Source organism: Monopterus albus, unplaced genomic scaffold (genome assembly GCF_001952655.1).
Source record: "Monopterus albus unplaced genomic scaffold, M_albus_1.0 scaffold99.1, whole genome shotgun sequence".
In the NCBI taxonomy this organism is placed as follows: domain Eukaryota; kingdom Metazoa; phylum Chordata; class Actinopteri; order Synbranchiformes; family Synbranchidae; genus Monopterus; species Monopterus albus.
In genome coordinates, this window is record NW_018127979.1 from 824034 (window position 1) to 837065 (window position 13032).

Consider the following 13032-nt stretch of genomic DNA (forward strand, 5'->3'; position numbering starts at 1 on the left):
TCAATACTTTCCGTACCCACTGTATATATATATAGACTTGTGGATACTCTGATTATATCTGTGTTATGTAGGACATCAGTACTTCTTTGATGCAGTTTGATTGGACGTTTGGATTTGCATGGATTTGAATAACAATGTCACTCCTACCTGTGTTCTAAGAAGTTAGCTTGTTTCATCCATGATTACTCAACCACAGGGTAATTAACTCAAGAGCTTTCAGCTACGTATGTGTAATGTTTAAAGAAGCAGTTGTACTGTGACGCTGATGATGGCCAGCGAGCTGAAAACATTCTGTGTTCTTGCAGAATAAAGTGATTTCCTATTACTGAGTGCAATCCTAATTTATAATTATTGTTTTTATGCTATGAATTGTGTCAATTTGTCAAAATTCTAGCAATGTATTTAATTTGTATGAATTCATATCTAGATCCAAAACTGACCCCATAACAGGAGCAGTGAAGAACACCAAATACCACCAGTTGTAGTAAGTGAGATGGATTGTTGATTCCTTTACTCTCTATTGATTTGTTTGTCCTACAACAGTGGAATACTTATTAATTCTGTATCTTATTACATGCCTGTTGTGCTTCTCCAAAACTGTGCTGAGGAATGAAAATTGTGAAGTGAAGAGGTGTGAAATAGATTTCACCCATTATGCAATCTGATTATTAAAGTGAGAAGCAGTCCTTTGTATCAGTTACCAGTGGTGCCAGGGGATTTTTACTGACATCCTGCTATAGAACAGATTGTACTGCTCACACATACACAAACAAATATTAATTCACATTCACTTATCCTCCCTCTCGCTTCTCTTGCCCCTCCTTGAGTATTTTCTGGTTTGCAAACCAAAAAGCTTTCTTGACCTACTTGTGCTGAACCTACTTTTCTCTGTGTAAATTCTAACTCCAGTGTTTTTCTCTAGCAATGTTCCTGTGTGTGTCTTTGCAGTGATCTTCTGGGCCTGGTCACCTATCTGGACTGGGTGATGATAGTAGTAACCATCTGCTCCTGCATCTCCATGATGTTTGAATCACCCTTCACCAGGGTCATGCACGTCCCCACGCTGCAGGTATTAAACCCAGACGGGTGGCTGCGTGAGGAGACAAGCGGATGCAGTAAATGGACAGCTGTTGTTAAAACCGTTATGTCTGTTTCAGATTGGGGAGTATGTGTTTGTGATCTTTATGAGCATTGAGCTGAACCTGAAGATCATGGCCGATGGTCTATTCTTCACTCCCACAGCTGTGATCCGAGACTTTGGAGGCGTCATGGACATCTTCATCTATCTTGTGAGAAATAATCTAAAGGCTGCTTCATTTAAATATAAAAGTGATATGATCTTAATGGACAAATCATACTGGACAACCTTTGTGAGGGTAAATCAATCACCCTGTAGTTTGTCTTTTTTAAGTTGTAGCTTCATTAAGTTTTTTTTTTTTGTTAGATTTCAGAAATAACTCAATTTCTTATATGCATCTAATTTGCATATAAATTACAATAGTTTTCAGTGGTGCTGTGAAATAGAAGTGGCTTTTAAAGAGCAGTCAGTTTTTTACTGTTATACATTATTTAGGGGTGGAAATTAAAATGCCATTAAAATATTACCACACTTTTCTTCTCACTTTGAGTTTTCTCCTAACTTAACCACTGGTCCCTGCTCTGCTGTGGGGCTGCTGTAGGTGAGTCTGATATTTCTGTGCTGGCTGCCTCCTGACGTCCCACCTGAGTCAGGGGCTCAACTGCTGATGATGCTGCGCTGCTTGCGTCCGCTCAGGATCTTCAAGCTGGTACCCCAGATGAGGAAGGTGGTGCGGGAGGTTCTCAAAGGATTCAAAGAGATTTTCCTGGTACTGTAGTGGATATGTCATTTTCTCTTGTGTATGCACCAGTATTTTTACATCAGATATTGAGGTAGTCTGAATTATATGTACTCGGGCCCAGAAACAGAAAAAGAGCTTTTACTCTTAATTAATTAAAAAATACAACTCATGTCATTCCCTGTTTATATCCACTGTGGCCATATGTATGTAAATGTACATAAACACAGTTCACTATGTTGGTTACCTCCAAACATTTAAATAGAAAAACAAACTAGGAAATAGAGACCTACTATAAGCGAGTATAAAATAAAGCTGTTTTCCCCCTTGGTAAATATTTCTTTACATTTCACTTAAATACAATAGGAAAATGGATTTTGTTGGACTGAAACATGTTATGATAACACTTGAATGCCACTGTTATTTTTGGCAGTAAAGTGCTCATTATTTTTAGCTTGTTCACCATTTGCTTTTCTATCAGGGGACTTTAGTATATTACCACCAATAGTCCCTGGCTCTCGCTGGATCTGACTTGAATTTTCCTAGCTGAGGTCTCTGCATTGACAACTGTTTGACATCCTTAGCTGCCTGCCTTAAACTCCTGATTGATTCACCTGCAGGTTTCCATTCTGCTCCTCACACTAATGCTGGTGTTCGCAAGCTTTGGAGTTCAACTGTTTGCCGGAAAGCTTGCCAAGTGCAATGACCCCACAATCCTTAAACGGGTACGGCAAGAAACATAAGCTACTTACTAAACCATTCCTTCCTATTCCACACTCCCTGAAGAGAACCACAAGCTGAATACATAGAAGGGGTTTCCCCAGTCAAATCAATAATCCAGTTCCTTTTGTCCTGCCCTACTTTCTTCAAAACCTTCTTTGCTTCTTTCAGCTTGTGCTATAACAGCTGTGATTATGCCGGAAATGTTTTAGCTGTTTTTGTAGTATAATGCTCAAACGTTTCTAAGTTTGTCCATTGTTCCTAGTGATGACAAAAGCATTGTACTTGCATTGTAGTTAAATGAGATGTTGAGACCTGGGAAAGTGCAGTTGATTATTATACGTTATTATGCACTAATTTGCATTTAAGGAAGAACATTTTCTCTAAACTATTATACATTTTAATGCTTCAGCATAAGTTCTTATTAAAGCCACGTTATTCAAAAACAAGTACAGTATTTTCATTATTGCCATATTTTTATATGAATCTAATACAACATTCTTAAACAGCTGACAGCCTTTTTCTGTTTTACTTGCTGTTCTAATAATCAGTTGTTTAATATATGCTGTGAACTGTGTGGTTGGTTACAGGAGGACTGTCACGGTATCTTCCGAATAAATGTCAGCGTTTCCAGAAACCTCAATCTGAAAATGAAGCCTTTGGAGAAGAAACCAGGTTTCTGGGTACCAAGAGTCTGGTGTGACTGCTTTTTGTTTTATTACTGCTTGATTTAAGATAATTTTTCTACAGCCAGTGACTGATTATCAACTCTGTCCTCCAGGGCCAATCCTCGTAATTTTAACTTTGACAATGTGGGAAATGCCATGTTGGCTCTATTTGAAGTGCTGTCACTCAAAGGCTGGGTGGAGGTCCGAGATGTCATTATTCACCGCGTTGGACCGGTACTAAACCTCATCTTATCTTTCTAACACTTTCCATCAAATAGCTTGTTCTTCAACTTCTGTCTCTTGAATTGTAACAGAGGTGTGGCTGTTGCTCAGCTCAGTTTATACACATGTGTTTGCAGATCCATGGCATCTACATACATGTCTTTGTGTTTCTGGGATGCATGATTGGACTCACTCTGTTTGTAGGAGTTGTTATTGCAAACTTCAACGAGAACAAGGTAAGAACCAAACATATAGGTACAGCTTTCTCCTTTTCTAACATGATTTGGAGTGGTTTTTACCTTTATTTAATATATCTTAATTCCTCCCAATTTTACACTTTATCTGCTTTTGTTTTTCTTCCATTACTCAATGACCAATTGACTTTATTGTGCTGTTTAGTAGACTGTGTAGACACTGATTTTTCACATTTTTCGGAAGAAAGTACACCTGATTCTAGTGTATATTACTCAGAGGTTAGTCTTGGAAAGACTGAAGTAAAGGGGTACAAGTTTATTGAGAGCAATGAGAATCCACAGTTTGCCACATCTATCCTAAAAGTACTAGGTATCTACACTTGCATGTTGCTACTTTGTGTGGTCATGTAATTCTTGTTTAATGTCCATTCTAATGTTTTATCTATCTGTCTGCATTGTGTTTAGCACAGTGAATTGCCTTTGTGTATGAAATGTGCTGTATAATAAACTTGCCTTGCCTTATGTGGCAGTAGAGAGAGTAGAGGAGCACACAGGAAAGGCCCCATTCATACTGGTGATGCTGCAGTTACAGAACATGATGTTCATTTTAGACCACCAGGCTAGCAAACACACCGTTACCTGGGTTTAAACATGTTGTGTGTCCCTCCACCAGGGTACTGCTCTGCTGACAGTGGACCAGAGGAGATGGGAGGATCTGAAGAGTCGACTGAAAATAGCCCAACCACTCCATCTGCCCCCTCGCCCAGGTACCAACATCCATGTTAAAACAGTTAATGCTTTGGAAATTGTTTTGTAATACAATACAGAACTAGAGTATCAGGCTCAACATCATGGAAGTCACGTCCCTACCTCAGTCACTGATTGATTGTGTGCTGTGCCTGTGCATTGTCATGTAGCACCTGCATGATTAATCCATATTTAATAGTTAATCTTTTTCACTGAGGACTGATCCCTCGAGGAATTCATCATGACCCCCAAATGATGACAAGCAGCAGTCATGAAAAAACTGAATATGAAGACAGATAACAAAAAGGACTCACACACTGAATCATGTTAGTCTTTTATAGGAAATGTATTTACTGAATGAATCAAATTTTCACACACCTGGTGGAGAAAACAAGCAGCTTTATCCACACAGTTCACATTTATAGACAGGTAGTAACCACATAAATCTTTTATACCGAGTCTACTTCAATTTTACACACAGTAAAGTAATATATTCCTACAGTATTGATCACATTTCTACATGGGAATATTGTGCATTTACATTGTTGCTCTTTCTGTTTCTATTAAGAGCGTTATGAGAATAGTTGAAGTGCCTCAGAGGCAGTGTGGGAAATTGCCTGTTAGTCCAGTTTAGGCTGACGACTCACAGAAAATCAATGTCTTCAGTTTTAGTCAGCAGTGCCACTGACACCAGAAGTGTCAACCTGATCCACATCCAAAGGCCTCCGGTGCTGGCACCCCTCACTCACTACTGGCAGATCATTGCAGCTCCGAGCTGTCTTTTACTCGCATGGTCCAATTCACTATTGTCTTGGTAGTCAGCAGTCACACGCACTCACAGTGCCTGCCACTGAAGGTGCTGCTGTTAGATCCCTGTTTTATATTAAACTCCTCACTTTAAAGTGGACACTAGGGATAGTTGCAAAACATCTTTTCTAATATGAATTTATTGTGACAAGATAAAATATTACAATAAATTTAAAGCTGAAATGCTGACAGAAGAAACAAGCACAAATTTGAAATGCAAATGCATGATAATGGAGCCAATGAATTTTTGTTTCATGGTGCAGTTACAGCCCTCCTGCTGGAACAGGAGAAGTGACATGCAAAATATAGTATCATTAAATAGAGTTAGGGTGAACTTTAGTAATGACCAGTCACAATCGGCTGCTCTCCTTTTTTTTTAAAGTAGGAGCTAGTTTCCTAATGTACTTTAAAGAAGAAAAACTTTCTTGTCTGGGAGATAAAAGCAAGATTCCCACGGCACAAATACAGTATCCAGCAGAACTGAGTACAACCCTGTGCAATATCACTACAATGATTTAGACCATATTACAGTAACTCCCTGATCACTGCAACTGAAATCAGTTTATCTCTTTTTATTTAAAGTTAACTTGCATGAAAAAGTTACCTGTGAACAGCTTTCTGGTTTGTGTCTAATGCAACACAGCTCGACTTGGTAAGGGATCGTCTGAACAAGCAAGAAACCAGATTTTAGACTTTTTTGATCAGATGGACCCAAAATAAATTTAGCTATATCAGATGGGGTCAGGCATTTTTGACACGGACCTGGCCAGGACTAACACAGCGACTGCATAGCGCCGACCATGAAACGTGGAGGTGGGGGCGTGCTGCTGGTGCATTAGGCATATTATAGAGGGCACTAATTCATGTTTGTATACACAAGTACTGAATCAAAAGATGACTCAAGAAGCTTGTCTAGAGAGAAATTTTATAACATGACAATAGTCGCACAGCAAGAATCACACACGAGTTTTAAAAAAATGAAAACTATGACCTGGTCAGGTATGTCTCCAGATTTGGATACACCAAAATACCCTTTAAAGATAGAGCAACAAAACCCCTCCAGCATAAAGCAGTTGAAAATAATCACCTGTGAAGAACAGCAGAACACAGCAAGACTCGTATCCTCCATGCTCAGGAAGACTGAGTCTGCAAAAATAAAGGCACCATATAAATATTTTAAAAAGGATGGAATCTCAGTAATGCAGGGTGTGCTGACTTCTTTGCAGGTTCATAAATATGGATATTTGTTTTATTAGAGTGTAATTAGTGAAGCAGTTCTCTTTTTCAAATTAAGTGGCTTCATTCTTTTAGAGATTTGGTTATAAACATAAAAATGTATTAATTGGACAGGATTTGTTGTAACATTTAAATGTTAAGTAACACTCAAGTGTTGTACTCAGTTTTGTTTTATACTGTAAATATCATCCCAAATATGAATATACTGTGCTTCAAGTATAAATATACAGCACTCACAAAAGAAGATACAACTTTCCAAATATGCTTCAAAGGGTAGCTGATGCCCCAGAAAATGGGTTTTTGCTAATGGAGGCACTAAAATTGCTCCAGTGTCTGTTTTGACTCATTATGCGATTTACAAAATTCACTAAATCCAATGCACATATGCATTGTTAGGTGGTGATTATCTTGACACTGATGCATCTGAATCTGAATGTGGGTAAAACCTGCAGCACTATCAGGCTAGTAGTGATACCCAAGCAGTGCACGAGTGCCCCCTGCAGGGCAATAAGAGATCCTACTACCGATCAGCATCAGATGGCTTTTGGCATTTTACAAACTCCACAGAGATTTTTTTTAAACGCTGTGCAGGTTTTGTTCAGTCTCTGGTTTCTCATCTGCCTGACAGAAAACGGTGGCTTCCGGGCCAAGATGTATGACATTACTCAACACCCCTTCTTCAAACGGGGCATTGCTGTGCTGGTGTTGGCGCAGTCTGTGCTGCTATCAGTCAAGGTAACACCTCATGTAACAAAAGTATTATGTTATTTTGCCTACAGTGTTCTTCTTATTTTACTTCTATGATGTTTTATTTATTTTCTATGGAAAAGGATTTTAAGGTCTTTTGTATTGGAACATCTATATAAGTAAAATGTAAACTGACATATTCACGTTTGCTCTTCTCTAGTGGGACGTAAAAAATCCTCAAGTAACATTTCCCCTTGCTACCATGTCAGTAGTTTTCACCCTTATATTTGTAATGGAGGTGAGCCTGTCATCCTGTCTACTCCTTTGTCACGTTTAATGTTTCACTTTGACTGCTTCATCTGTGTATAGATGATGTCTGATGTTTCGTGGTGGTGTTGTTACTGCACCTAGGTGACCATGAAGTTGATAGCCATGTCTCCAGCAGGTTACTGGCAGAGCCGACGAAATCGCTATGACCTTCTGGTCACATCACTGGGTGTCATCTGGATAGTGTTGCACTTTTCTTTACTGGTTAGAAAAATTAATATTTCATTAAGGAAACACTTTAGGAATTATGATTAAGTCAAACAAATGTTTTTGCAAATACTATACAATTGACTGTGATTTCTCCCTGTAGAATACATATACCTACATGATGGGCACATGTGTGATTGTCTTCAGGTTCTTCACAATATGTGGGAAGCATGTGAGTATATTTGTGTGTGAAAACACATTTTGCCCCAAAATAATGTAAATTTTAGTAATGAAATGTGCCTGTGAATGTATGATCATGTGTGTATGTTTTATGTATTAAGGTGACACTGAAGATGCTGCTGCTGACAGTGGTAGTCAGCATGTACAAGAGCTTCTTCATCATTGTGGGCATGTTCCTCCTCCTTCTCTGCTATGCATTTGCTGGCGTTGTTCTTTTTGGGACTGTCAAATTTGGAGAGAACATCAACCGGTAATCATTGCATTTCTGCATAATGCTACTTGTTTCCCCTGTTGAGCACTCTGGGTGTATGCAGTAGATACAGTGGAACATCTCTATATAGGGTTGTCTGATTCTGTTTGTCTCCCTTAATCACAGGCATGCCAACTTCTCCACAGCGGGCAGAGCTATCACTGTTCTCTTCCGTATTGTCACGGGAGAAGATTGGAACAAAATCATGCACGACTGTATGGTAAGATGGGCTGCAGGTCCTGCACACATCCCCACAGACAAAGGAACAAACCATCTGTATTTCCAATCCAGAAAAATACAGTATATTGTTTACATTATATTTTGTGGCAAAAGGGTTGTGTCACCTCATTTTTTTTGCATCCAGGTGAATTATTGTTTGCCGTGCTCACAGCAAAATTAATTGTTAATCTGGATACTCTACGTCGTTGATATGGTTATGAAAATTTCACAGACCTCATTGTCACCTGTTTTCATTGGAACTACTTTCTGCAAAAGAGCTGGTGCCAGCGAGAAGTGTTGACATGGCTATTTTTGTGGTTAGCTATCACAATGTAAATAAAATATGTTTATTTTAATTTGAGTGAAGCACTCTTTGCCATGATTAAATTTCATGTAACATGTGATATACTTTAAATGGTGCATATGTTGACACAAGTTATGATTTGTGCTTTTTTTGTGCCTAGGTGCAGCCCCCATTCTGCACCCCAGATAAACATCGCTACTGGGAGACTGACTGTGGCAACTACGCTGGAGCACTTATCTACTTCTGCTCTTTCTATGTCATTATAGCCTACATCATGCTCAACCTACTCGTAGGTCAGTTGTCTGTTCTCATGACCTTGTGTTTGGGTAATGACAAGGGGCTTGTTCATTTTCTGCTTTATTTTATGGAAGGCTGGAGAGCACACTTACATGTAGATTATTCATCTCTCCAAAGAGAAAACCAGGAGTCTTTCCAGAGAGTTTAGTTTATTACAGCTTATTATCAGCACAACGATCAAACCTCATTATGCAGAGATTATTCTGTCTCCTTCATGTGAGTGAAAGAAATTGTCTCTCTTACTTGAGTTGGTGTTATGAGATTTAATATTTCGACAGTCTGGGTTTCATTCAACCCATTACTGTGATATGATTCATGCAGTCTCTCAGAAACGTGGGCTGTTGACTCATGGCATCATAAAATAAATACATATATAGCGCTCTCAAGGGCAACAGAGCAACTTGCATTCTTTGCTATAAAAATACAGATGACTGATGCAGTGCAAACTACAAAGATATAACTGTGGAATATTAGCATCTATGTGTATGCATAATATCACTTTATGTTACTGCAGCCATCATTGTGGAGAACTTTTCTCTGTTCTACTCCACTGAGGAGGACCAGCTGCTGAGCTACAATGACCTGAGGCACTTCCAGATCATCTGGAACATGGTGGATGACAAGCGGGAGGTGAGAAATTAACAATAGGAGAGAGCACAACAGAGGGGAGAGCATGACAGTCATACAGCTATGCACAAAGTATAATATAGAGAAGATAAAAGCTGCACCACGGCTAATGAGAAGGGCTGAAGGGAATGGAGTATGACATTGAGTAATAGGAGAGAGTGTAATTAGAATGGTGGTTGCTGGCCAGAAACAAGGCAGATCCCCTCCTGTTTATACTAGGAGGGAATAAAACATTTTTTCCAGTTTTTTGTATAGGCAAGTGCAATTATAATGTACAGAACAAGTGTCGCAGCAGGAGCCAATTCAGTCTGTGGGCCCAACCTAGCCATAGGAGTTAGGAGGAATACCTTAGCCTGGGCGGACATGCAATAGATGTCGTGTGTACAGAATTGTGCACATAGTAAATTTACATTGTAAGCAATCAGAATGTGGCAGGGAAGGAAGCAAAACCCAAGCACACCATTCACGCATCTTGGAGAAAGAGAGAAAGGTTTAGAGAGATGCCACAGTTATTGGAAATGTTGCAGTAATGCCATCGACAGGACAACATTGACTGTACTATGTGTAATATGTTTACTAGATTCACTAAGATTGAAACCAACCCACCCACAAAAAATTGTACAAGTACTATATAAGCCCTGAAGTAATCAAAGTTAAAACAACTAACTGAAAGCCAAGTTTAAAAGCCTCAGTGGAGTCGGTGTTTCTGCTACATTTTTATGACTTTTACGACTGCTTCCCCAGGGTGTGATCCCGACATCTAGGGTGAAATTCCTGCTTCGCTTGCTCAGGGGCAGGCTGGAGGTGGACCTGGACAAAGACAAGCTGCTGTTTAAACACATGTGCTATGAAATGGAGCGACTTCACAGTGGAGGAGATGTGACCTTCCATGATGTGCTCAGGTGTTTGTGGAACAGCTTATACACCACGCATACATGTTCTTATACAGTGTGAATATGAAAACACAATGTGATGTGAAAGTAGTGGTTAATACTGAGCCCATTCATATCCTGCTTTACTGCCTTGCAATAAAAAAAAAAAAGATTTTTTTGATTTAATCTTCATGTTAAAACCCAACTATTTTAATCAGGAATCACTGGTAGAAGTCTGTTTTTGCACAGGAGTTAACAACTTGTGTGAAATAGTAAACCTGCTTTTTATGAGAGACTGGAGCTGAGCATCTCAGCTCCTGGGCTCACCCCAGTAGGCTTCCTGGAATTGTAAAGTCAGTCACATCACAAACCATGATTTCTAAATTTGGATAACTTGAAAAGTTGCCTTGTACAGCTTTACTTACCAAAACTACTTATGAGCAGTGTATTTTTTTATTGAAAGCCCTGATAGTTGGTAATTCTACTGAAGCTGAATTTAATCCACAAAATCTCTTGCCTCTGTGTCTTTGTTTGCGAACTGTTCTATGTGCATATGTGTAAACGTGCAGCATGCTGTCATATCGCTCAGTGGACATTAGAAAGTCTCTCCAGCTGGAGGAGCTGTTGGCCCGGGAACAGCTGGAGTACACCATTGAAGAAGAGGTTGCTAAGCAGACAATACGCATGTGGCTCAAGAAATGCCTCAAACGCATCCGTGCGGTTAGTCCCTCAACAGAAATCACACAAACACGTTCTACACATGAATACAGTTCTCCACACACATCATATGGCACACACTGACCTCATATTCCTGTGTGCGTTTACAGAAGCAGCAGCAGTCGTGTAGTATCATCCACAGCCTGAGAGAGAGCCAGCAGCAGGAGCTCAGTCGCTTCCTCAATCCTCCCAGTATAGAGACCACTGTGCCAAGTGAAGACCACAATGCTAACAACCCAGACAACCCCTCACAGCCTGAGGTAAAGCTATACGAGACTGCATACACAATCACACATGCTCACAGCTTCACATATAGCAAGCACATCATATAAACTGCAGGTGTGCAGTGCTTGCACTGGTGAAACAAAGGATATCTCCTGTTTGTTTAGATGAGTGGTCCCCAGCAGCTACTCAGCCCTACGTTGTCAGACAGAGGAGGCTACAGGCAGGACTCCACAGACATGGGGAGACCACAGAGGAAGCTGGGCCAGTGGCGGCTTCCAGCGGGTCTGTATTCCTCTGTATACTGAGCTTCTCAAGGTTTACAGTTCTGTTGAGTGCATTCTGATAAGGCGAGCTGGAACAAAGCTTTCCTGAAGTACGTCTCAGGAAATCCGGGGCTTTATGTGACCTGCAAAGGTGACTTATTTATCCAGACAGGTGAAATTAAAAGAAACTTTTCTGTGTGTGTTTGTGTGGTGTCAGGTCGTACAAGTGTCAAGTCCATAGTGTGTAAGATGAACCCTGTCAACGATGAGGCGTCTTCAGGGTCCGAGGTGAAGAAGTGGTGGACCCGTCAGCTGACTGTGGAGAGTGATGAGAGCGGCGACGACCTCATCGACATTTAGGGATGAGTTGCAGCGCATCCTGCCGGTTTTTGTAGATGAGCCTGGAGGCTTGCTGGCTGACCTGCGCTGTTTCATTTCCCCTCGTCCCCTGATCAATGCAAACACAGCTTTTTCTAATCTTTTTTTTTATCCGGGATCAGAGCGGGTTATCTGTGAGACATTTGTTGCAGTAGCCATTTTTACATGCAGTGATGCTCTCATACCTCTGGAATAGATATTTTTGTGTGATTTTTAAGTCATTATGATTGCTGAGGTTTTCTATGCAGGCACATATGGTGTTAAACAAGACTGACAGGAAAGGACATGTTGGATTTATGGAACAGACCAAGGGGCTGCTGCCATGTGTGTTTTCTACTGTTCTACCGTTTCTTGTCAACATTTGAAACACGTAATTACATTGAGGCAACTTTAATCATTTGTCATGTCCTTTCATGCCAATGCTTTATCTTTGTTCTTCTGAATTTTGTCCATGTTTCTGATGATGTCTTTTCTGGTTTTCAGTATTAATCATGAATCGTAATAAATGTTACTTTTCCTACAGCCACTTTATACTTCCTTAGGTCTCTTGTACTTGTTGGTAGAACAACAAATAACTTTTAGATTTATGACTGAATGTAATTAAAAGTGAAATCTATCTTATTAATTATAATAAATCCTTCCCTTTTCCAGATATTCTAATAAAACCTACACTGCTGAAGCATTTATGAGCGAAAGAACTGTCCCGTTTATTTTTCCTTTACATTACATTGCAATAAGTACATTTATACAATGAAAACCACATATTTCAAAACTTGGTGACTGCGAATTTTTTGGATAAAAGGATTCAATTTTTAATGTTCTTTAATGGACTGAGAAAACCTTTGATGACATAAATCAATTAAAAATCATTTATCCGTATCTGAAAAATGTATTGTCACAAAGCTGGAAATACAATTTTCACAAGACAGGGGTGAATGTTGTGTACATGTGACAAATTAGAAACATTTATAATAACACATTTGCAGTTAAACGAAAGTGGACCGGTCTCTAACTGGCCAACTGATAGTCTGGTTGTGAAGAATGAAGACAAAAAACATGCAATAACCT

General features: G+C 39.6%; 1 protein-coding gene across 6 annotated transcripts in view; it reads left to right on the forward strand.

Annotated features, from left to right (window-relative positions):
- nalcn (sodium leak channel, non-selective) overlaps positions 1–12487 on the forward strand; it is a 78000-nt gene extending 65513 nt beyond the window's left edge. For all 6 annotated transcript variants that reach the window (XM_020609553.1, XM_020609555.1, XM_020609557.1 and 3 more), the window contains 22 exons: positions 428–484; positions 949–1069; positions 1158–1289; positions 1680–1847; positions 2438–2542; positions 3128–3234; positions 3319–3439; positions 3565–3663; positions 4295–4388; positions 7040–7146; positions 7319–7396; positions 7510–7629; positions 7736–7804; positions 7914–8062; positions 8189–8282; positions 8746–8878; positions 9397–9512; positions 10254–10411; positions 10951–11101; positions 11209–11358; positions 11488–11605; positions 11804–12487. In XM_020609553.1, the coding sequence (XP_020465209.1) occupies positions 428–484; positions 949–1069; positions 1158–1289; positions 1680–1847; positions 2438–2542; positions 3128–3234; positions 3319–3439; positions 3565–3663; positions 4295–4388; positions 7040–7146; positions 7319–7396; positions 7510–7629; positions 7736–7804; positions 7914–8062; positions 8189–8282; positions 8746–8878; positions 9397–9512; positions 10254–10411; positions 10951–11101; positions 11209–11358; positions 11488–11605; positions 11804–11946 (2590 nt within the window). In that variant the 3' untranslated portion in view covers positions 11947–12487. The remainder of the gene's footprint in view (positions 1–427; positions 485–948; positions 1070–1157; positions 1290–1679; positions 1848–2437; positions 2543–3127; positions 3235–3318; positions 3440–3564; positions 3664–4294; positions 4389–7039; positions 7147–7318; positions 7397–7509; positions 7630–7735; positions 7805–7913; positions 8063–8188; positions 8283–8745; positions 8879–9396; positions 9513–10253; positions 10412–10950; positions 11102–11208; positions 11359–11487; positions 11606–11803) is intronic.
- The last annotated feature ends 545 nt before the right edge of the window (positions 12488–13032 follow it).